The 25,223-nt window shown below is 44.2% G+C and overlaps 1 protein-coding gene across 1 annotated transcript in view; it reads right to left on the bottom strand.

Annotated features, from left to right (window-relative positions):
- Positions 1-25,223, bottom strand: part of pigk (phosphatidylinositol glycan anchor biosynthesis, class K) — a 130,558-nt gene that overhangs the window by 95,399 nt on the left and 9,936 nt on the right. The window contains exons 2-7 of the mRNA XM_048601549.1: positions 24,505-24,609; positions 22,512-22,647; positions 21,654-21,765; positions 15,190-15,286; positions 11,710-11,827; positions 9,968-10,078 (exon numbers count right to left, since the gene is read on the bottom strand). Of these exons, the coding sequence (XP_048457506.1) occupies positions 9,968-10,078; positions 11,710-11,827; positions 15,190-15,286; positions 21,654-21,765; positions 22,512-22,647; positions 24,505-24,609 (679 nt within the window). The remainder of the gene's footprint in view (positions 1-9,967; positions 10,079-11,709; positions 11,828-15,189; positions 15,287-21,653; positions 21,766-22,511; positions 22,648-24,504; positions 24,610-25,223) is intronic.

Consider the following 25,223-nt stretch of genomic DNA (forward strand, 5'->3'; position numbering starts at 1 on the left):
CAGCTTTCACAAAAGATTAACTTTTATACAAATGTTTGCCACATGCATCTGTTCTTGCAGCATTCTCAGATTGCATTTCTAATAGCGCTACAATATATTTCCACCATTTATACTGTGCACAAGCATCTCACAGGTTAGTCATGATCCAACTTGTACAAGGCAAGGCTCAATGAACAGTAAAATAATTGAGAATTTAATCACCTTTTTGGCTGGCATTGTTCGAGGAAGAACGATGACCAGAACAGCCAAGAGCACACATAATGAGTGTGATGTTTAAAATGATTAAAGAATTTGACAGGAATAATGGACAGAAATCTTGTCCTCTGATGGGGGAATCCAGAACAAAAAAGGTGTAAACTTAGAATTACAGTTACATTGTTCAGAGGTGATTAGAAGTAGCACTTATTACCTTTTTTAAAAAAACAGTGCAGAAGATGCCATTCGGTCCATCTATTACCTAGTGCCAATTTCCTGCCTTGTCCCCATATCCCTGCACACCATTTTATTCAAATAACCATCCAATGTCTTTCTAAATGCCTCCACTGACCCTGCCTCCACTTTACTCTGAAGAAGGGTCACTGGACCCAAAACATAAACTCTGCCCTGAGTTTTTCCAGTAATTTCTGGACTTTTTTTCCAGCTTCCTTAAGGATGCTTTGTTTTTAATTCATTCGTGCGATGTCAGAGTCACTAGCTCAGACTGTATTCATTGTCCATCCCTAACTGCCGAAGAGAGCACGGTGATGAACAAAGTACTGTAGTTCTTGTGGTATAAGGATACCCGCAGTGCTGATCGGGAAGGAGTTCCAGGATTTTGACCCAGTGACAGTGAAAGAATGGTGATATATTTCTAAATCAGGATGGTAACAGCTTAGAGGGGAACTTGGAAACAGTGGTGATCACTTGACCTTGTCCTTGTAGATGGCAGTGGTTGTGGGTTTGGAAGGTGCTGTTGAAACACCTTTGGTGAATTACTGCATTGCAACTTGTGGGCAGTGCACACTAATGCCACCATGCATCTGTGAAATTGCTGAGGAATTAAGGAATGACATACAAAAATCACTTTGGGCGTGTTGATTTAGTGTCAGGGTTTGCCATGAAACTTTGAGCTGACAAAAATTCTTTGATATGCGTATGTTTTCCCCAAACTACTGTCCTGGTACCTTGAGTCTTCACAGTTAGCTTTGTTCAGTCAGGAAATTTGGGTTGTTTTCATACGTAGGCCCAGCTCCGACTTGGATAGGAGATGAACTGATGCTAGTAAGTACTTCCTTCACCAGATCAGTCTCTCTGAACTTGAGAGTAGACTTGGAATCAGCGAAAACCTTAAACTTCAAGTCTACCACTCAAAGAAGTGAGCGAGATATTTCACCTGGCTTTCTCAGAATTAGAAATACGAGAAAGGGGCAAGATTAAAGCTCACCGCTCATCTACAAAACAAGTCACATCTGCACAGCACTCCTGATGTGAAGCATATTTTCAGCTCACTACACAATTCTTCAGGAGGTTGATTGTGTTTGAATTCTTTCAACCATAGATTTTTATCTGTCTTTATGGGCTTTTACTTTGTACAGTGTTCCTTCATGATAAAAAACACTTAATTTCAAAGAAAGACACCACATTCTAAATGAGTTCTTGAACTTCCTGCAGAGAAGATAACTTCTTTTCTTATGGATCTGCATGAAGTATTGTCAAAACATTACAGCCTTTTACTGATGGCGAGTTCTGTGTGAGTAACAGTCAGAATGACTGCAGGATATGTTACTGTATGAACACACAGCCGATTCCTGGAAAACTGTTCAACTCTAGGGTCACAAAATGTTATGTCGGTTCATAATGTTTCATCTGTCAGCCATAGCTCAGCAGGCATCACTCGAGCCTCACAATCAAAAGGTTGTAGATGCAAATCCCACTCTAGCAACCTAAGTGTATAATACAGGCTGTCAATTCATAAGAACATATGCATTATTCGAAAGCCTCAAGGTGAAGCCTGGCAGACTGAAGGCTAGGTGCTGGCTGGGACTGGGTTGAAAGGACTGTGTTCTGGACCTTTTATTTCTATTTTATAACTTATTCCTATGATCTGCAATGCTGGACTTAGAATAATAAAACATTAAAATTTTTTTTTCCTAAAGAACTTGTGCTGAAGAATCCGTACCTTGGTACCATACATGGCGACTTGTAAACTTTTCACTGTACTCATCTGAGTACATGTGACAATAAAGCTAATTCAATTCAGTTCAATATTAGGGAAAGGAGGAGGTCATTTGAGGCCTTCACACCCGCTACACTGTTCGAAAAGGCCATGGCTGGTCAGATTGTGACTTCGACTCCACTTCCTACCTATTCCCTCAATGCCCCTTGATTCCAATACTAGTCACATCAGTGCAGCACTGATAAAGCACTGCAGAGTTGGAGCTGCCATCAGATAAATGATGTTAAACCAAGACCTCATTTGCCCACTTAGTCAGTTATTAAAGATCTCGTGGCTTTATTCAAAGGCAAGCAGAGCAGTTCTCTCCAGTGTCATGGCCAAATATTTATTCCTCTGTAAACATGGTTAAAACAACAAGTCATGATACCATTGTCCCACTGCAACTTCAGAGACCTTGCTCTTTGCAAATTGGCTACCATGTTTCCCAAAAAAGCTTCACAAAAAGTGCTTCACTGGTTTTGCACTCCTTTGGCACATCCCAAGCTCATGAAAGGCACTATATAAATGCAAATTCTCACATTTAATTTCCCACTGCGGCTTCTTCACAATGCAGACAATAAAAACAGAGGCATTTTCCACCCTACTTGCACTGGGCTATGGACGCCCTGCACAAAATTGCTGCAGCTCAGCAGAAAACTGGAATAAATAAAAACAAAGTGCTGGAGAAACCTCAGCAGGGTTGACAGCATCTATGGAGACAGACACAGAGTTAACATCGAGTCCAATATGTCACCACCGCAGCTAGGAAGGGAGCTACAAAATGATGGCTATTGGCACCCTCACTTCGAGAAGTCGCCAGACAGCTGATGCAAAAGTGGGAATGAGAAAATGTCACACACCTGCTGCAGGGGTTATTTTAGAACTCGGGTCCAAGAGGCCTTGGAGCAGCAGAGTAAAGTTATCTGCATCCAACCTGGGAGTATTCAGTGCCAAAACCAGCCATTCAAAATGGAACGTATGTGAAAATCCCCAGCAGGAACATCTCTCACCTTCAGTACAAGATGATTAAAATCCAACACTGTGTCTGCAGCCTTATTAACACAAGGATTGAAATCAGCTAATTAAACCAAAGTTCAGATATTGACTTTAATCCAAAGTCAATGTTGATACTTCATCAAATTTTTAAATCGCCTTTTATTTGTGAACACTGATGGAAAATTTTAAAGACGCTAACTTTGCTAGTAAAATTCCACGGAAAAAAAGTTATTCATCACTCAGGCTTCATATTTATTCGCTTTCGAAAACTTCTGTAAATTTAAGGACTAACTTAATTACACAAGGATCAGGTGGTTAAGATGGAGAAGAAAATGCTTCAGGAAAAACTAGCATTTATATCACATCATTCATAATTCATATCAAACTGGTAATCCAAAATCCAGTATGGGATCAGCAGAAATTTCATTCGATCAAATATTTGAAAGATCGAAGCCATTGCCTTTGGTTCTTAATCACTGCCTAAATTCATATCTAAGATTACAAAGGGGTCTTGATCAATTGAGTCAATTGGCTGTGGAGCGGCAGATGGAGTTTAATTTGGATAAATGCGAGGTGTTGCATTTTGGTTAAACAAACAAGGGCAGTGCCTGTACAGTTAATGGTAGAGCCCTGTGTAGTTTTGTAGAAGAGACAGACTTAGGGGCTCAGATACATTATTCTTTGAAATTTGCATTATAGATGGACAGGGTGATTAAGAATGCTAAGGTTTTGGAGTAGATTTGTAGCTCGGGTTGTGGGTGTTGAGGTTGGTTGGCTCGCCAAGCTGGTTTGTCGTTCCGCAGACGTTTCATTACCGTGCTTGGTAACATCCTCACTGCAGCCTCTGATGAAGCTTCGGTGTGTTTTCCTGCCTGGCTTTTAAACTCTGGGGTCCGTTGCGATGGATTGCCTTTCTTTCGGGTTTCCTCCGTAGTGGAATGTATATGGGGTCGAGTTCAATGTGTTTATTAATAGCATGCTTCGTGGAGTGCCATGCTTCCAGGAATTCTTGTGCTTGTCTCTGCCTAGCCTGTCCCAGGATCTCGGTGTTGTCCCAGTCAAAGTCGTGGCTCTCCTTGTCCATGTGGATTGAGATGAGTGAGTATTGGTCGTGTCTTTTTGTAGCCAGTTGGTGTTCACGTACTCTTGTTGTTAGTTTCCTTCCTGTTTGTCTGATGTAGTGTTTCTCGCAGTCTCTGCAGGGGATCTTGTAGATGACATTGGTCCTGTCCATGGCGGGGAGTGGATCTTTAGTTCGGGTGAGCACTTGTCGTAGGGTTGATGTGGGTTTGTGTGCCATTCTGATGCCCAGCGGTCGTGGAAGTCTTGTGGTGAGTTCTGACGTGTTCTTAATGTAGGGTAGTGTGATGAGTGTCGGGGCGTGTAGAATCTTTCTGATGCTGTTCCTGTAGGCATCTCCTGATCCAGTTGTTTGGATATTCATTATCCTTGAACATTTGGAAGAGGTATTCCTCCTCCTCTTGGCGTAGTTCCATGTTGCTGCAGTGTGTTGTTGCCCTTTTAAATAGTGTTCGCACGCAGCTTCGTTTGTGTGTGCTGGGACGGTTACTATTGAAGTTCAATACCTGGTCTGTGTGTGTGGCTTTACGGTGTACTTTCGTTTGCAGTTCCCCATTTATCTTGCGCTCTACCATGACGTCCAGGAATGGGAGTTGTTTGTTCTTCTCCTCCTCTCTGGTGAATTTTATTCCGGTGAGGGTATTGTTTATGAGTTTGTGTGTCTCTTCTAATTTGGTCCGTTTAATGATGACAAAGGCGTCGTCTACGTAACGTATCCATAGTTTAGGTTGGATTTGCGGAAGGGCAGTCCTTTCCAGTCTTTGCATCACTGCTTCTATGAGTCTGGAGATAGGCGATCCCATGGGTATCCTGTTGATTAGCTCGTATGTTTGGCCGTTGAAGGTGAAGTGGGTGGTCAGGCATTGGTCCAGTAGTTTAAGCATGTTGTCCTTGGAGATGGTTTCACTGGGGTCGTGTTCTTGTTCAAGTAGTGTTGTCATTGTTTCCCTTGCTAGTGGTATGACGTGAATAGGGCGGTGACATCAAACGATATCATGGTCTCTTCATCCTCTATCTTTATGTCTTTGATGGAGTTGAGGAATTCTTGGGCTGAGTGGATGGAGTGGGGTGATTTGTTGACTAGGTGCTTGAGTCTTCTTTGTAGCTCTCTGGCTAATCTGTGTGATGGAGTGCCTCGTAGGGAGACTATGGGTCTGAGGGGGACTTCCGGTTTATGCACTTTAGGGAGGCCGTAGAATCGGGGTGTGTTGTTTCCTTCGGGTTTCATTCTTAAGAAGTCTGCTTTGTTGGTCTGTCCTGTTTGTTGAAGTCTTTGTAGCGTGTATAGGATTTTGTTGCCCAGTTGTGGCGTCGGGTCAGTTTGTACTGGTCGGTATGTGTTCTCGTCGGCGAGCAGTGCTTGTGCTTTGGAGATGTAGTCCTTTTTATTCGTTATCACTGTCATGCGCCCTTTGTCTGCAGGTAGTATAGTGATGTTCTTGTCCTCCTTTAATCTGTCCAGGGCTTGTCTTTCCCGTGCGTTGAGGGTGTTGAGTTCCCTCTTTCTGGTTAGTGTCGGGACTACCGTCTGTCTTATAGTTTGTTGTGTTTCTTCGTTGATATTGTTGGTCTTGAGTGTGGCTTCCAGTGTAGCTAGCCATTCCGTTTTGTTGGCTTCCCTGTAGTTGTAGTTCAGTCCCCGGGTGAGAACGGCTTTTTCCGCGTCTGTCAGTTTCCTGTCGAGAGAAAAAAAAGAAGACAGACCCTGCAAGACAAGCTAACAACACTTACCCACAAAAGCGACGACAACAGAACTGATGCATGGATAAGGAACCTCTCCGACAGGAAACTGACAGACGCAGAAAAAGCCATTCTCACCCGGGGACTGAAATACAACTACAGGGACGCCAACAAAACGGAATGGCTAGCTACACTGGAAGCCACACTCAAGACCAACAATATCAACGAAGGAACACAACAAACTATAAGACAGACGGTAGTCCCGACACTAACCAGAAAGAGGGAACTCAATACCCTCAACACACGGGAAAGACAAGCCCTGGACAGATTAAAGGAGGACAAGAACATCACTATACTACCTGCAGACAAAGGGCGCATGACAGTGATAATGAATAAAAAGGACTACATCTCCAAAGCACAAGCACTGCTCGCCGACGAGAACACATACCGACCAGTACAAACTGACCCGACGCCACAACTGGGCAACAAAATCCTATACACGCTACAAAGACTTCAACAAACAGGACAGACCAACAAAGCAGACTTCTTAAGAATGAAACCCGAAGGAAACAACACACCCCGATTCTACGGCCTCCCTAAAGTGCATAAACCGGAAGTCCCCCTCAGACCCATAGTCTCCCTACGAGGCACTCCATCACACAGATTAGCCAGAGAGCTACAAAGAAGACTCAAGCACCTAGTCAACAAATCACCCCACTCCATCCACTCAGCCCAAGAATTCCTCAACTCCATCAAAGACATAAAGATAGAGGATGAAGAGACCATGATATCGTTTGATGTCACCGCCCTATTCACGTCATACCACTAGCAAGGGAAACAATGACAACACTACTTGAACAAGAACACGACCCCAGTGAAACCATCTCCAAGGACAACATGCTTAAACTACTGGACCAATGCCTGACCACCCACTTCACCTTCAACGGCCAAACATACGAGCTAATCAACAGGATACCCATGGGATCGCCTATCTCCAGACTCATAGAAGCAGTGATGCAAAGACTGGAAAGGACTGCCCTTCCGCAAATCCAACCTAAACTATGGATACGTTATGTAGACAACGCCTTTGTCATCATTAAACGGACCAAATTAGAATAGACACACAAACTCATAAACAATACCCTCACCGGAATAAAATTCACCAGAGAGGAGGAGAAGAACAAACAACTCCCATTCCTGGACGTCATGGTAGAGCGCAAGATATATGGGGAACTGCAAACGAAAGTACACTGTAAAGCCACACACACAGACCAGGTATTGAACTTCAATAGTAACCATCCCAGCGCGCACAAACCAAGCTGCGTGTGAACACTATTTAAAAGGGCAACAACACACTGCAGCAACATGGAACTACGCCAAGAGGAGGAGGAATACCTCTTCCAAATGTTCAAGGATAATGGATATCCAAACAACTGGGTCAGGAGATGCCTACAGGAACAGCATCAGAAAGATTCTACACGCCCCGACACTCATCACACTACCCTACATTAAGAACACGTCAGAACTCACCACAAGACTTCCACTGGGCATCAGAGTGGCACACAAACCCACAACAACCCTACGACAAGTGCTCACCCGAACTAAAGACCCACTCCCCGCCATGGACAGGACCAATGTCATTTACAAGATCCCCTGCAGAGACTGCGAGAAACACTACATCGGACAAACAGGAAGGAAACTAACAACAAGAGTACGTGAACACCAACTGGCTACAAAAAGACACGACCAATACTCACTCATCTCAATCCACATGGACAAGGAGAGCCACGACTTTGACTGGGACAACACCAAGATCCTGGGACAGGCTAGGCAGAGACAAGCACAAGAATTCCTGGAAGCATGGCACTTCACGAAGCAGGCTATTAATAAACACACTGAACTCGACCCCAAATACATTCCACTACGGAAGAAACCCGAAAGAAAGGCAATCCATCGCAACAGACTCCAGAGTTTAAAAGCCAGGCGGGAAAACACACCGACACTTCATCAGAGGCTGCAGTGAGGATGTTACCAAGCACGGTCACGAAACACCTGCGGAATGATTAAGAATGCCTTTAGCACACTTGCCTTCATTGCTCAGGTATTTGAGTAAAGAAGTTGGGACATCATCACTGGGCTGAGAAGTGGCAGATGGAGTTTAACCCTGAAAAGTGTGAGGTGATTCATTTGGAAGGACAAACTTGAAAGCAGAATACAGGGTTAACAGAAAGATTCTTGGCAGTGTGGACGAGCAGAGGGATCTTGGGGTTCATGTCCACAGTTCCCTGAAAGCTGCCACCCAGGTGGATAGAGTTGTTAAGAAGGCGTATGGTGTCTTAGCTTTCATTAATAGAGGGATTGAGTTCAAGAGCCGTGAAGTTATGCTCCAGCTATACAAAAGCCTGGTTCAGCCACATCTGGAGTATTGTGTCCAGTTCTGGTCGCCTCATGACAGGAAAGATGTGGAAGCGTTGGAAAAGGTGCAGAGGAGATTTACCAGGATGTTGCCTGGAATGGAAGGAAGGTCTTACGAGGAAAGGTTGAGAGAGCTAGGGCTTTTCTCTTTAGAACGACGAAGGAGGAGAGGTGACTTGATAGAGGTGTACAAAATGATCAGAGGTATAGACAGAGTAGACAGCCAGAGGTTTTTTTCCTATGGTGGAGGTAGCTATTATGAGGGGGCATAGTTTTAACGCGAGTGGAGGTAGATATAGGGGAGACGTCAGAGGTAGGTTCTTTACTCAGAGAGTGGTCGGGGTGTGGAATGCATTGCCGGAGAGGGTAGTGGAGTCGGCCTCATTAGGGGCATTTAAGCAGCTATTAGATAGGCATATGGATGATAGTATAAGGTAGGGGTGGAGGTTAGATAGGCCTTAGGATTAGGATAAACGTTCAGCACAACATCGTGGGTCGAAGGGCCTGTATTGTGCTGTACTGTTCTTTGATGAGGTCCCGGTAGGATTACATCTCAAAAGCGCTTCATTGGCTGTGAAAAAAATTGGGATTTCATTTTGAAAAGGCTACAGGTAGTGACGGTAGAGGCTTAACATTCTTCCCGTCACATGGCCGGTCAGCAATCTCTCCTGCTCTCACCACCTACTATTTGTGGGTCTTGGAAGGATTTGCAGGTTGACAACCAAGCTGTTTGACTGCAATATCACAATTTGCCTTCGTAAGCCATCAGTTCTTGGTGTGGGGCCAGAACCTGAAGAAGCTTTTGGTCAGAGGCAGGAGTCATTGCACACTGCAGTCCTCAGCAGGACTCAAACCCAACCTGACTCTTGCTGCCTTTCTTTCCAAGATGCAACTATAATTAACAGCACCGATTCGTGGGTAGCTGCAGACCTTTGGATTCTTCAGTCTGACTCTCGACCAGAGGCCGGAATCCTCAGTATACCACGCAAGTTCAGGACTCTATTCTCACTCCAGCACTGGAGTCAGCAATTGGAAAATCCTGCTCCCAGTTTTCCTATCTAATCCTTAACACAACAAAGCATGAGGATATATTTCTGGGGAAGGTTTGTGTTAACATTGTACCACAGGAAATCCCAATCCATTTTACAGCCAAAGATGTACTTTTGAAATGTAATCATTGTTGCGGTGGAAGAAACAACAGTCAGATCAAGCATAGCAAGATTCTACAAGTAGCAGCAAGATGAATGGCCAGATTATTTGCTTATATCACACAGTCATAGAGTCATACAGCGTGGAAACAGACCCTTCAGTCCAAGCCGTCCATGCTGACCAACTTTCCGAAACTAAACCAATCCCAGGACAGCAAGGAGACTGCTCCGTCCTACTCCAAATAATGGCATGGGACTTCACAGATCCACCTGAGAGATCAGGTAGGACCTCGACTTGACATCTCAACCCAAAGATGGAGGCCTCCAGTTCCCTCAGGTCAGCTGGTTTATTAGTGGAGCTTGGTCCCTGCAACATTCCGACTCGGAGGCAACAGCGCAACTGATTTGGCCACGGCTAACTCCTTCATGGCAATAATGCATCAAGGCTACTCACCAAGTCGTTCATGTTATTCTGGCTGGCTGGATGAATATCTTCCAAAAACTCCAGGAGATAATAAGTATATCTGTCCATCAGGTGGACCCCGATAGCGAGATCTGGCTGATGCTAACAGAAAGGTGATTAAAATGTTAATTGGTCATTGAGAAAACTGAGATTTGTATCAAGTTCAAAGCTTGTGACATAGTAGAAGTCAAACTTCACCAAAGAACCGCAGATGCTGTAAATCAGGAACTAAAACAGAAGTTGGTGGAAAAGCTCAGCAGATATGGCAGCATCTGTGAAGAAAAAAATCTGAGTTAATGTTTCGGGCCACTCTTTGTCACTGGACCTGAAAGGTTAACTCCGATTTTTTCTTCACAGACGCTGCCAGGCCTACTGAGTTTTTCCAGCAACTTCTGTTTTTGTTCACCAAAGAAAAATTAGTCTCACCTCAGGCTGTTCATTGGCTGTAGCCCTCATGAACTAACCAGTCTCTCCTAACTAAAATATTTTCCTTTAGCAAACAGAGAGAATGCTGAAGAATCTCAGGAGGTGTGGCAGCATCCATGGACAGCGAAACAAAGTTAACATTTCAAATCCGGGATGTCTCTTCTTCAGAACTCAAGGAAGAGGTTCATACTGGACTCGAAACATTAACGCTCTCTCCACAGATGTTGCGAGACCTGCTGAGATTCTTCATTTCAGATTTCCAGAATCTGCATGTATTTTGGTATTACTCAAACATTTTCCTTTAATTAGCCAACATTTATTACCCATCACCAACTGCCCAGCAGAAGCTGCCTTTTTGACCCACTGTTGTGATTGCGCAGGGACACTCTCAGTGCTGTCAGGAAGGAAGGGAGCACCAGGGTTTTGACCTAGCAACAGCGAAGGAACTGCAATACAGTTCCAAGCCAGGACGGTGAGGGGTTTGGAGGGGATCTTGCAAAGTTATAAAGGCTTTAGAAATAGTACAGAGGAATTTTACTGGGATGTTGTCAATGAGGGTGGCTCACATAGGGATTAAACTTCCTGAGGAAGTGGTCAATGCGGGCACAGTTACAACGTTTACAAGACACTCAGATAAGTACATGAATAGGAAAGGTTTGGAGGGATATGAGCCAGGAGCAGGCAGGTGGGGCTAGCTCAGTTTGGAATTATGTTCGGCTTGGACAGGTGGAACTGAAGGGTCAGTTTCTGTGCTGTTGACAAAGGGCTTCAGGTTATGAGGGGGAGATTTGAATAACTAAGGCTGTTGTCCTTGGAGCAGAGAAGATGGATAAGAAGCAATTGAACAGATGCAGCTGTGATGAGAGGTTTCAAAAGGCCTAGTCCTGGAAGACGTTCTCTTCCGCTGAATGGGTAAACAAATGAATGCAAAGATTTTAAATTACGGACAAGAAATCTAGAGGGGAGAGAAGGAGAAGTATGTTCACTCAGGGTTACTGTGACCCTGCTCAAGGTGTTGCAAGCTGATTTCATTAATAATTTTTGAAAGGAGTTGAACAGGTAGCTGAAGGTGGTGAATTCACACCGTTAGGACAAAATGCTGGGACATGGGCTGAAGCAGGACAGCTCTTTCAAGAGTTACTGCGAAGGCTGCGGGCTGAACAACCTCTTTTCCTGCGCCATCAGATTCTACGATGGCAGGAAGCAGGAATGTCTGCCTTATCTCGGCTCAGGTCCACATTTTCTCAGTTATCCTTTTCCTACACAGAAGATCATCAAGAGTAGATTCAACAGAGCTGGAAACTTACTGAGAGCGAGTCTTCCCCAATCTGGCTGCTAGCCAGAGCCAGAATGTTCGGAGAGTAAAATTTCTCATACATGGAGGCCCCCTGGCAAGTGTCGATGATAAAAAGCAGTTCATGGTACCTGGAGAAAGCAAACACTCATCAGTTTCCTTTCATTCAAAGCAGGTTATGCAGTCTCCCCTTTCTCTGAGACCATTAAAGCAGGAAAGTAAATAAAGGAAAGTCGCATTTATATAGTGCCGTTCACAGCCTCAAGACACCTAAACAGCTTAACACCAGAGGTACTTTAGGAGAGCAATCATTGGAAATGTGATGGCCAAACTGATGCACAGTAAGCTCCCACAAGCAGCCATAGCGCCATGAGATCTTTCACACCAACTTTAGGGAGCATCAATTTAACACTTTGTTCAAACGACATCGCCTTTGACATGATAGCACTCTCTCAGTTGGCAGCTTTTTGTTTTTGAGTTTATAACTGGATGTTTCATTGGTGTTAGGAGACTTGAGAATAATATACAAAAATAAAAACCACCTGCAGAACAACCGGGCCAGATTGCGATGCTGGTCTCAGGAGGAGAATCAAACCGCCAGCAATCGGTGGCTCCTGGAATTCTGGTTATGCTGCCTGCTTCTTGTTCATTTCCTTCTTCCTCAGCAGCAGGTGCCTCTCCCCCTCAATACGCTTCATATAAACCTCAAATTCGTAATAATCCCAATCACGACGTTCCTGTTTACACTCCAGGAGGTTGGGCCACCTGCCTCGTTTACACTTCGGGTACTTGTTGAGGCAATACCCTGGGAGGTATTATCGCTGGACTGTTAATCCAGGGACCCAGGAAATGTTCTGGGGTTCGAATCCTATCATGGCAGATGGTGGAATTTGAATTCAATAAAAATCTGGAATTAAGAGACTAATGAAACCATTGTCAATTGTCAGGAAAACCCCATCTTGTTCATTCATGTCCACACCTGAAACTGTCATACTGGTCTGGCCTACAGGTGACTCCAGACCCACAGCAATGTGGCTAACTCTCACCTGCCCTCTGGACAGTTAGGGATGGGCAATAAATGCTGGCCTGGCCAGAGACGCCCACATCCCGTGAATTAATTTCTTTTATAAAATTGATGAAATAATGAGTGCAGTAATCGCACTGACCGAGGGGTAACTGGGCATGATTTATCTCCTGCAGCATCGCAATCATCACATACTCCTGTCGCTCCGGGGAAACTCAGGTTGGGCAGGAAGTTCGGGGGCTTAGATGGTGGCTCTTTAGTTTGAGTCACAAGGGCAGAGATTCAAGTCACACTCAAGGCCTGAGCAGAAAGGTCCAGGCTGACAGCAGTACTGAGGAGAGTACTGCACTGTTAGAGGTGGCAGCTTTTGAATGACACATTAAATCTAGGCCACTCCTGCTCCTCTCAGATGGAACATACAATCCCTCGATGAACTACAACGGAACAGACATCTGGCCACTGTCAAACAGCAGTCTGGGGGAACTTGCTGAGCACACACTGGTGACAGTTTTCCTATTACAAATGGCTATTTTGCAAAAGTACGTAACATGCTTTGGGAGGTTCGGCGGTCACGAAAGGCACTACGTAAATGCAGGGCTTTCTTTCATGCTGCATTGAAGTGTAGTTTGGATTGGGCGCTCAGGTTTCTGCAATGAGAGTTGAGCACTCTAATTTCTGACTCAGTGGTAAGAGTACTGTCACAGAGCCAAGCTGACCTACCATGCACACATTCAGGCTGAAGCTGGACAACTGAAATTACTGTGGCCTTTTGTGTCTGAACTGCCAGTATTTTCTAAGAAACTAATGCTCCAGATCAGGCACTTCAGCAGGGAGTGGCATTTGCAGGGTGTTTAGGTGGAGAAATCACAGTCTGAAGCTCACCTTTGTCTTGAAGTTAAATGGATGGGAAGCAAACGCTTGAAGCTCTGAGCTCTCCCAATGCATCTGCCTGATCAGGAACTAGCTCCATAATCTTCAATAGAAGCGCCAACTTCAATTTTCATTGAGATTTTCTTTAAGTTCCAAAAGTCAAATTCATTAGTTGATCTCAGATTGGAGGGGGAAAGAAAAGTGTCATGGGGCAAGTTGTTTGATTTCACCAGAGAAAATTTCACAATTTCAAAATGGTCAGTCACCACTGTGGTTTCATTCTGCGTGCAGCTAATCAGAGCAGAAGAAATGAGGGCAGGAACACAAATCTGGATTTCATTGAAAATTCTTAATCATCCATTTCAACTCCAAGATCTGGTGCAGAGGTTGTGGATTTGAGCGTGTAATCCAAGCTGACACTTTGCACAGCTAGCAGAGATACCAAATGAGATGCTAAACTAAAGTCCAGATTTCCCTGCTCACATTACAACTTGTTTTGATTGTGAAATTAAGAGAAGTTAAAAATTTGGTCCATTGTGAAGGCTCAGCAGTTGGCACCACCATAGTCTTATGGTCATACAAAAATGTAGATATTTTAACTTGGTAATAAAATTACAACACTGTGATTAACAATTATTTTCCTTCTCCAATTCACTAACAGCATACAACAGAAGGGTGATTTCATTGAAAAAAAACAGGATTCTTAAGCAGCTGGACAAGGTAAGTGCTGAAAAGATGTTTCCCTCATGGGAGAGTCTAAGACCAGAGGGTAGAGTCTCAGAATAAAGTGGCACCAATTTAAGACTGAGATGAGGAGGAATTTCTTCTGTCAGAAGGTTGAGTGTCTTTGGAACTCCTTGCCACAGAAAACAGTGGGAGCAGAGTTCCTGTGGATACTTAAGGCTAGGTCAGAAGTCACACAACACCAGGTTATAGTCCAACAGGTTTATTTGAAATCACAAGCTTTCGAAGCGCTAATCCTTCGTCAGGTGACCTGATGAAGGTGCAGTGCTCCAAAAGCTTGTGATTTCAAATAAACCTGTTGGACTATAACCTGGTGTCGTGTGACTTCTGACATTGTCCACCCCAGTCTAACACCAGCACCTCCACACCATACTTAAGGCTAAGACAGACGGACTCTTGATCAGTCAAAGAGTCAAGGGTTATGGGGAAAGGGCAGGAAAATGAACATGATGAATGAATGATCAACCATTGAACAGCTGAATCAACGAACTGAACAGCGGAGCAGGCTCAAGATGCCAAATGGCCTACTATTGCTCCTGGTCCTTAGGGTCTTACTGATGAAACATTTCTCTGTAGATTCTGATTGCTTTTTGCCAGGACCTGAGAAGAAAGAATGCACAATATGCAGAAAATCTCACAGCACAGAGCCTCAGCCAAATGAACAGATGTGAGAAAACCAGATATGGACAATTAATAGCTTTCTACACATCTAAATCAACTGACATCGGCCAAGAACAATGGGCTACGTGCCTGCACCAGCTCTAGGAGCTCTACCATGGCCTGTAGGAGCGACTGATTGTGAATCACTCCAGCCTGAACCAGTGAACTAAGACAGCAGTTTGCTCAATCCTTTACCTTCGTTTTTGCCACATCTGCTCGAATGCATCACCAAGTTCAATGTTTGTGATTTCCTCAGAATCCTGGAACTTCAGAAAACCATTGCCGCCATGTCCTTTAGTTTAATAATAAAAAAAACACGCATAAAACAATGATAATATGACGCATGTACAGACAGTTGTCATTGGACTGTCCCCTTGTCTTTAATTCAGAACAAGTCTAACGTTAAGGATAATCAAATTGCAATACCCATCAAGGTGCCCAGATGAGACATTACACGACAATTTCATCTACCTGTTCATATGCTTTCTGATTGTAAGAAGATGCTGGCATAGTGGCAATGTTACTGGATTCTAGAGACAAGGGGGAGGCAGTGGCCTAGTGATATTATCATTGCACTGTTAATCCACAGACCCAGATAATGTTTTGGGCACTCAGGTTCAAATCCTGCCACGGTACATGGTAGAACTTGAATTCAAAAAATATCTAGAATTAAGAATCTAACGACAACAATGAAACCATTGTTGATTGTCAGGAAAAACCCATTTGGGTTCAATAATGTCCTTTAGGGAAGGAAACTGCCATCTTTACCTGGTCTGGCCTACATGTGACTCCAGACCCACAGCAACGTGGTTGACTCTGAATGCCCTCTGGGCAATTAGGGATGGGCAATAACTACTGGCCTCGCCAGGCACAGCCGTCATCCTGTGAATGAATTTTTTAAAAATGGGCTCAAGTGTCACCATGGCAGCTGGTGAAATTTTGATTCAATTCATAAATCAGGAATTTAAAGCTAGTCTCAATGATAGTGACCATGAGGCTATCACTCACTGAGATAAAAACTCGTCTGGTTCACTCTTGTCCTTTAGGGAAGGAAATCTACCCAATCCCTACCCTGTCTGGCATCTGTGACTCCAGACACACAGCAATGTGGTTGACTGCCCTCTGAAATGGCCTGGTACTCACTTGCAAATAGGGATAGGCAAGAATGTTGACATTGAAAATTTAATGGGAAGGCTTTCCCAGGAAGAAACAAATTGCTGGAGAAATTCAGCAAGTGTGGCAACATCTGTGGAGAGAAAACAGAGTTGAAGTTTCAAGTTCCTGTGACTCTTCTTCAAAACGCTGAACAGCACTTGCAATGTTAACTCTGCTCTCTCTCTACAAATGCGGCCAGACCTGCTAAGTTGCTCTTAGCAATCTCTGTTTTTTAGTTTATTTCAGATTTCCAGCGTCCGCAGTTCTTTGTTTGACCTTAAGCATTCACAGGATGTGACCACAGCTGACCTGCATGTTTCTCATCTGTCAAGACCAGTTAAGAGTCAACCTTATGCTACGGGCCTGGGGTCACATGTAGGCCAAACCAGAAAATCATGACAGATGTCCATCTTTCAAGGATGTTAATGAACCAGATGGATTTTCATGACAATTTACAATTGTTTCATGCTTAAAAGACTAGCTTTAACTTTCACATTTTTTAATTAAGAACCAATTTAAATTCCACCAACTGAAAGAGTAGGATTTGAACCTATGTCCTCAGAACATTAGCCTGGGCCTCTGGATTACTGGTCCAGTGACTTTCCCATTTTGCCAACATCTTTTCCAGTGGAGTTAGCATTCAGAGAGGTGATCATGTTTGCTGAAAATATGCATCAACAAAACCATGAGGACAAAGAACATGAAAGAACAAAGATGGTTTGATTAGAAACAATGTGCATGGGTACCAGGTAAAAGTCAGGAGATTGACACAACGTCACAATTCTCCTTTGGAGAACAGGCGCAGACAAGATGTGCCAAATAGCCTCCTTCTGCACCTTAACAATTCTGTGACTCTGCTAAATCAGCGTAAGCAATTGCATTATGAGGAAATCTATTCTGTTTCATGGAATGTGGTTATCACTGGCACAGCCAGTGTCTGTTACTTTATTCTTCACTGTCCTTGTACTGATGTGACCTACTGTTCCATTTCAGGGCGCAGGTAATGGTCAATCACATTGCTGGGGGTCTGGAATCACATGTAGGCCAGACCGGGCAAGGATTCCTTCCCTAAAGGATATGAGTGAACCAGGTGGGTATTTCTGAATATCAGCAATCATTTATTATCAATTACTGAGCTTACAATGAGATTCCAGACATTTTTAAATTGAATTCAAATTAAATCACTGCTATGCTGAGTTTTGATCTTGTGCCCCAGAGCATTAATTAACCTGTTTAGAAAGAGAACAAAGAACCATACAGCACAGGAACAGGCCCTTCAGCCCTCCAAGCCTGCACCAACACATTTTGTCCTTCCATATTAAAACTGTCTTCACTTACAGGATCCATATCCCTCCATTCCCTTCCTATTCATGTATTCGTCCAGGTGCTTCTTGAATGCTGCTATGGTGTCTGCTTCCACCACCTCATCTGGCAGCACGTTCCAGGCTCTCACCACACTTTGTGTGAAAAACTTGCCTCGCACATCTCTTTGAAATTCCAACTCCCTCACACCTTCAGCCTGTGTCACTTAGCAATTGACCCCTCCACCCTGGGAAAAAGCCTCATACTTTCCACTCTATCCATGCCATTCACAACCTTACAAACATCTCTCAGGTTGCCCCTCAACCTCCTGTGCTCCAGTGAACACAAACCCGCTCTATTCAACCTTTCTTCATACCTAAAATCCCCTACACCAGGCAACATCCTGGTAAACCTTTTCTGTACCCTCTCCAAAGCATTCACATCCTTCTGGTGATGTGGTGACGCAATATTCCAAGTGTGGCCGAACTAAAGTCCTGTAAAGCTGCAGCATAACTTGTCTAGCCTTATACTCAATGCCCCGTCCAATGAAGGCAAGCATGCCAAAGGCCCTTTTTTAACTGCCTTATCTACCTGTGCTGCCACCTTCAGTGATCTGTGGACCTGCATACCCAGATCCCTCTGCATATCAATACTCCTAAGGGTTCTGCCATTCACTGTATAATTTCTACCTGTACTTGACCTTCCAAAATGCATTGCCTCACATTTGTCTGGATTAAACTCCATCTGCCGTTTTTCTGCGCATCTTCCAACTGATCCATATCCTGCTGTATCCTCTGACAACCTTCCTCACTACCCACAACTCCACCAATCTTTGTATCATCTGCAAACTTACTAATTAGACCAGCTACGTTTTCCTCCAAATCATTTACGTAAACCACAAACAGCAGAGGTCCCAGCACTGATCCCTGTGGAACACCACTAGTCACAACCTTCCATTCCAAAAAGGATCCTTCCATCGCTACCCTTTCTCTCCTATGACTAAACGAGTTCTGTATCCATCTTGCCAGCTCACCCAGATACTATGTGACTTCACCTTATGTATCAGTCTGCTATGAGGAGCCTTGTCAAAGGCTTTATTGAAGTCCTTGTAGACAACATCAACCACTTTTCCCTCAATCATCTTCGTCACCTCCTCAAAAAACTCCATCACATTAGTGAGGCACGACTTCCCACACACAGAACCATGCTGTTTATCGCTAATCAGTCCATTCGCTTCTAAATGCTTGTAGATCTTGTCCATGAGAATATTTCCCAATAATTTCCCTACCACCAATGTGAGACTCACAGGTCTGTAATTTCCAGGATTATCCTCGTTACCCTTCTTAAACAATAAGACAACATTTATTATTCTCCAGTCCTCTGGGACATCACTTGCTTTTTCTTTCTGACCAAGGTCATAACATCTCTGGTCATCCAAGTAACTTGCCATACCTATCCAGCATTTTCACAGGAGATGCGGTAATAATTACCTTTTGTTTTTTTCATCTGTTCATAATTGAACGGTCTCTCCAGATTTTTTTCAAAATGTGCAGTGACAATGAAACCATTTGCATATCCCAGAGTGTTTAACTACCAAGTGCAGCCAGACCAGACTCCATTAAGTGGGCCAATGTGCTATTATACTGTTATAGCTTAAAAGACATCAAAACAGAAGATGAATTTACATCAGAGATAGTAAGAACTGCAGATGCTGGAGTCAGAGATAACACAGTGTGGAGCTGGAGGAACACAGCAGGCAAGGCAGCATCAGACGAGCAGGAAAGCTGACGTTTCGGAGGATCCTGACACGAAACATCAGCTTTCCTGCTCCTCGGATGCTGCCTGGCCTAAAGATGAATTTATATTGTACCTTTCAAATATCATGACGCCCTGAAGCTTTACAGCCAATGGAGAACTTTTTGAGTGTGGTCACTGTTAGTCATAAATGAAACTTAATAGTTAATCTACACACAGCAGCAGACACAAATAACATTCAGATAATGACCAGCTAATCTGTTTTAGGCGTTTAGGGACAAATCCTGGCCAAGAAACCGGCAGAAACTCCACTGCTTTTCTTCACAGCAGCACCTTTGGATCTTTAACTTAGACCTTCAAGGGAAGAGAGGGGTTAACATCTCAAACAAAAGGCACTGCCTTTGACAGTGCGACACTCCCTCACCATTGCAATGAAGTCAGCTTTGAATTTGTACACAAAAGCCACTGGAGTTAGGCATCTTAAATGGGAAGCTCCTGAATGTTTGTGACAGTCAGAGTCCAGGCTCTGTAACGCAAACTTCTGCATTCTTACACGAAGGATTATCTTGGTGTCACCCAAAGTCTTCACATTGTGGACAGATGATGTTTATAAAGAGGTCTATACAATACTGTACCTCTGTGTGATGACAGAAAATTCCTCTACTATAGATAACCAAGCACGGCTCAAAACGGCAGCTCGGTGCCTCAGTGGTTAGCACTGCTGCCTCACAGCACCAGGGACTTGGGTTCAATTCCAGCCTCAGGTGACTGTCTGTGTGGAGTTTGCATATTCTCACTGTGTCTGCGTGGGTCCCCTCTGGGTGCTCTGGTTTCTTCCCACAGTCCAAAGATGTGCAGGTTAGGTAGGTTGGTCATGCTAAACTGCACACAGCATCCAGGGATGCACAGGCTAGGTGGATTAGCCTTGGAAAATGCAGTTACAGGGATAGGATAGGGTAAGGGTTGGGTCTTGGTGGGATGCTCTTCAGTGGGTTAGTGTGAACTCAACGGGCCAAATGTCCTGCTTCCACGCTGTAGAGATTCTATGATTCTAAAAATGACCAGGTTACATATAAGGTAACAAGGATCCTAGCAAAACTGATGTCATTGGGAATCAAGGTGAAAACTCTCCGCTGGCTGGAGTCATGGCTAGCAAAAAGGAAGATGGTCATGGCTGTTGGAGATCAGTCTTCTCAGCTTCAGAACATCCCTGCAGGAGTTCCTCAGTGTAGTGTCCTAGGCTTAACCATCTTCAGCTGCTTCATCAATGGCTTTCCCTCCATCATAAGGTCATAGGTGGGGCATTTGCTCACGATTACAAAATTCAGCACCTTTCACAACTCATGTTGAAATGCAGCAAGACCTGGACAACATCGGGCTGATAAGTAGCAACTTACGTTCACATTCACACAATGTCAAGCAATGACCAAGCCCAATGAGAGAAACTAACTATCATCCCTGATATTCAATGGTATTACCATCACTGAATCACCAGCTATCAACATCCTAGTCAAATACTCCCTCCCTCCATCATCAACATTCAGGTACAGCAGTTATCATCTATAAAACGCACTGCAGTAACTCACCAAGGCTTCTTCCAAATCCACAACCACTACCATTTAGGACAGGACAGTAGATACATGGGAACACCATCGGCTGCAGGTTACCCTCCAAGCCACTCACCATCCAGACTTGGAAATATATCACCATTCCTTCAGTGTCACTGGGTCAAAGTCCTGGAACTCACTCTTTAAAAGCATTGTGGATGTATCTATTTAACATGGACCAAAGTGGTTCAAGAAGGCAGCTCACGCCTTCTCCAGGACCATTAGGGATAGGCACCTTTGATGCTCACATTCTTTGAAGGAATAAAAAACTAAGGATAACTATGACTTGTTAGTGCAGACTACAGAAATGCACTGAAGGCACGGAGGACTGAACTAATAACCTCCGGACAGTGCTGGCTGTGGCTCAGTTGGTAGCATCCTCACCCATGTTAGAATGCTGCAATATCAAGTCCCATTCCAGGGATTTGAGTACAAAACTCTAGGTCAGCAACTCTGGTGCAGAACTAAGGAATTGCTGCTTTATCAAAAGTTAAGTGAAAACACTCTGTAAGTTGGCTGTAAAAGATCCCATAGCACAATTCGAAGTACAATTGATGGGTCATTCCTGGGATCCTGCCAAAATGGTTGTTCCTAAATCTGGACCACTGAGTGAGATTGCAGGGCCGTTATGAGATTACTGAAGGCAGTAGCTTACTGCGTGCAAACTGGCAACATGTTTCCTACGTGACCACAATGACTACACTCTAAAAGGACTTCATCAGTTGTAAAGTGGTTTGGGACTTCTGCAGATTTTGAACTCTGCTTTCTTTCTTGCTGGTCTGATGTTTAGAGATCATCTCCCTCCCTCTCCACACTCACACGCTCAACTTTCATTCCTACCTGTCATGTAGATGAGAACATTACTCCTGTCATCCGAAAGCAGGCGTTTGGATCGGGGAGTGCTGGGAGGCAGTCGGCCTGTGAGCACCCGTAAGAAGTTTTCAACAGTGACCTGAGAATAAAGCAGAAACAACTGAAGCCCAATTCACCCTAGAGACCTGGCCAACATCCCTCCTTCAAATCAACGTGGGGTGGAATGGTAGCTCAGTGGTTAGCACTGCTGCCTCACAGCACCAGGGACCTGGGTTCAATTCCAGCCTCAGGCGACTGTGCAAACTCCTCACAGACATTCTCCCCGTGTCTGCGTGGGTTTCCTCCCACAGTCCAAAGATATGCAGATTAAGGTGGATTGGCCGTGCTAAATTGCCCTGTAGTGTCCAGGAATGTGCAGGCTAGGTGGGTTAGCCATGGGGAATGCAGGGGGACAGGGATAGAGTAGGGACTGGGTCTGGGTCTGGGTGGGATGCTATTCGGAGGGTCATGTAGACTCAATGGACCGAATAGCCTGTTTTCACACTGTAGGGATCCTATGACATCGGGCGTAGACCACGATTTATCCCACCATAGTTTGAGAAACCAGAGTGCCGCTATGATGAGGGAACTTTACAAATGGTGCTCATCTGGTGACCAGCCCTGAGCAAAGGAAGCCTAACTGAAAGGAATTTTCTGAATTACCCAAATCCACTTCATACAATGGCCCACACAGAGGTGGTCAGAGTCCAACCCAGCTCCCAAAGGCCAGTGTCCATCCCACCAGACACCTAGTTCCATAAATGAACGAGTTTTTCACATTACTCAATGAAGCTTTAAAAAAAAAAAAGAATTTGAAATTTTCACTCCGGGAAAGAGCTCCCTCACCTCGTAGCCTCGGTAGTCCACTTCAACATTGTCTCCATAGACATTCAGCTCCATGTTCTTATGACTGAAGATAGTGGCAGGTTTGGGGTTTCGTGGGTTACATGCCATGTCATCAGCAAGCATCAGCACAATGTGACTAGGACGAAAAAAAACATTTACCATCAGTTTCTGAGATCAATTTATAGCAATTTACAGTCACCATATACAACTGGAATATCCTAGGGGTAGATTTTCCTGGGAGATAGCAAGAACTGCCGATGCTGGAGTCAGAGACAGCACAGTGTGAAGCCGGAGGAACACAGCAGGCCAGGCAGCATCAGAGGAGCAGGAAAGCTGACGTTTCGGGTCATGAACCTTCTTCAAAAATGGGGAGGGGGACGGGAGCTGGGAAATAAATAGAGAGAGGGGTGGAGCTGGGGAAGGTAGGTGGGATGGTGATGGGGTAGTACAGGTAGGGAGTGGTGGGGATTGGTCAGTGGAATGGATGCGGCGGATAGGCTGGAGAGAAGATGTAACACTGTAACACTGGAGAATTCTCTGTCAGAGAAAGTGGTTGAGGCAAGACAATGTTTTCAAGGAGGAGGTTGATATAGTTCTTAAGGCTGAATGGATCAAAGGATAACGGAAGTTGAGAAGAATCAAGGTAATCTCATAAAAACCTACAAAACTGTAATAGGAATAGACAGGAAAAACGCAGGAAGAAGGTTCCTCATGACTGGGAACCAGGGTATGCCATTTAGGACTGAGATGAGGAGAAATTTCTTCACCAAGAGAGTGGTAGGCTTCTGGAATTCTCAGTCATAGAAAGTCCAGGTCAAAACTTTAAATGTTTTCAAGAAGGAGTTAGATATAGTCCTTGGAGTTAAAGGGATCATAGGATGTGAGGGGAAAGCAGGATAGGGCACGGAGTTGGATGATCAGCCATGAATGGTGAGGCAGGCTCAAAGGGCCAAATAGGCTACTCCTGCTCCTATTTACTACGTTTCTAATATCCACTGCCATTGAGTGAACATGCAGGAACATTGTTAAGATGAGGACAGCAGGTCACGCTCACATTTTCTATCAAGACGCACACATGGAATAAAGGTCATTGTGAGAGAGATGGGAGTCCCACTTGAATCAAATCCTTCAGGGGAGAGATGGAGAGGAGCTCACAAGGGAGAGGACAGGATTAAAACTGACATGGTTAAAAATGTTGGAAGCAGTTATTTAGTGCATTAATGCATTGCACAAGACATCAATGAATGAATGAATGAATGAATTAGCTTTATTGTCACATGGGTATAGTGAAAAGTTTATAGTCACTGCGTTACAGCATCATCTCTGGTACAAAAGTACCTAGGTACAGGTACTTCAGATCAAATTCTTAGGAAACAAAATAAAATTAGAAAAGTAAAGAAATACTGCAGTACCAGTACTGCACCTACATGGATTCCAGTTCACTGTAACTCATTGTTGTAGTACACATTCAAACACCCAGTGCATTTAGAGTGGAGCTCAAAGTCTAAGTCAGTAAACTAATACTGCATCTTTCAAAGGACATGTTAAACTGAATCCATCTACCCTCTCACACAGACATAAAAATCCCACGGTACAATTTCAAAGAAGACTTCTCCTGGTTATTATACATCTCTAAACCAAAATGACAGAAACAGACTATCTGCTTGTTTTTCTCACTGCTGCTTTTCTGAGCTTGCTGCGCACAAATCTCCTACCTTGTTTTGTATAGTATAGCAGTGGCCAGGCTTCAAACCTACTTAATTGACTGCAAAGCCGTTTTGGGACTTCCAGAGGTGCCTAAAGGCACTATATAAATTCAACTTCATTCTTTTCTCCGAACTCGAAGCGAGTCTCATTAACAAACAGAAACACAATCACTGCAATAGCAGGTAGCACAGTGTGTTTTACAGCTCTGTTGAGTTTCTGTCTGATCACATTTTCTGCAGGGCTTCAATGAGGCAGGCAGTGCATGAATTCCTCTGGATTTCCTTACCTGTCTGGGATTCCTAGTCTCTTGACACTTCTATAAATTGACAGTGTATTGGCGACATGGCGATAGTTGAACCAGAATCGAGATGTGCACACCTGAGGTGCAAAAAGGGAACAGAACAATTAACAGCACAACACAGGCGCCCAGCCCAGCTCTGACAAGGGGCAAAATCGTACTGCAGCAAACTCCTCTCCTCCAGTCAAATTACCACCAAGGAACTTACAGCATGGGATGTTGCAAATAACCCACTGCTTGAGGCATCCTAGTCAGGTCACTGAGAGTTATAGTCCAGAGCTCTATCATTTTTTGGTTCAAGTACCTCTCCCTACATCAGGGCATCAGAAGCTGAGAATGAGACAGTGCCCAGGAGCTTTAACCCTCAAATTGCTGCATGACACTTCAACTGCAATATAAAAGGGCACTTTACACCTCCCCTTGCTGTCCCCTTACCATAATGGGTAGGGCTGGGAAGAGGCGTTCCCTCTGCATCAAACTATTATGCTTGACCAGAGAGGAGTCGAGATAACTCTCCAATCCCCAGTACTAGCATGTTGTCTCATTCAATGACAACCTGCATTTATACAGCACCTTGACCACAGTAAAAAAAAAAGTTAAGTTTTACAGGAGTGCTACCAAACAACATTTGACATGAAGATACACGAGTAGAGATAGCAGCATCAGAGGAGCAGGAAAGCTGACATTTCGGGTCTGGACCCTTCTAC

Source organism: Rhincodon typus, chromosome 10 (assembly GCF_021869965.1).
Source record: "Rhincodon typus isolate 14 chromosome 10, sRhiTyp1.1, whole genome shotgun sequence".
In the NCBI taxonomy this organism is placed as follows: Eukaryota; Metazoa; Chordata; class Chondrichthyes; order Orectolobiformes; family Rhincodontidae; genus Rhincodon; species Rhincodon typus.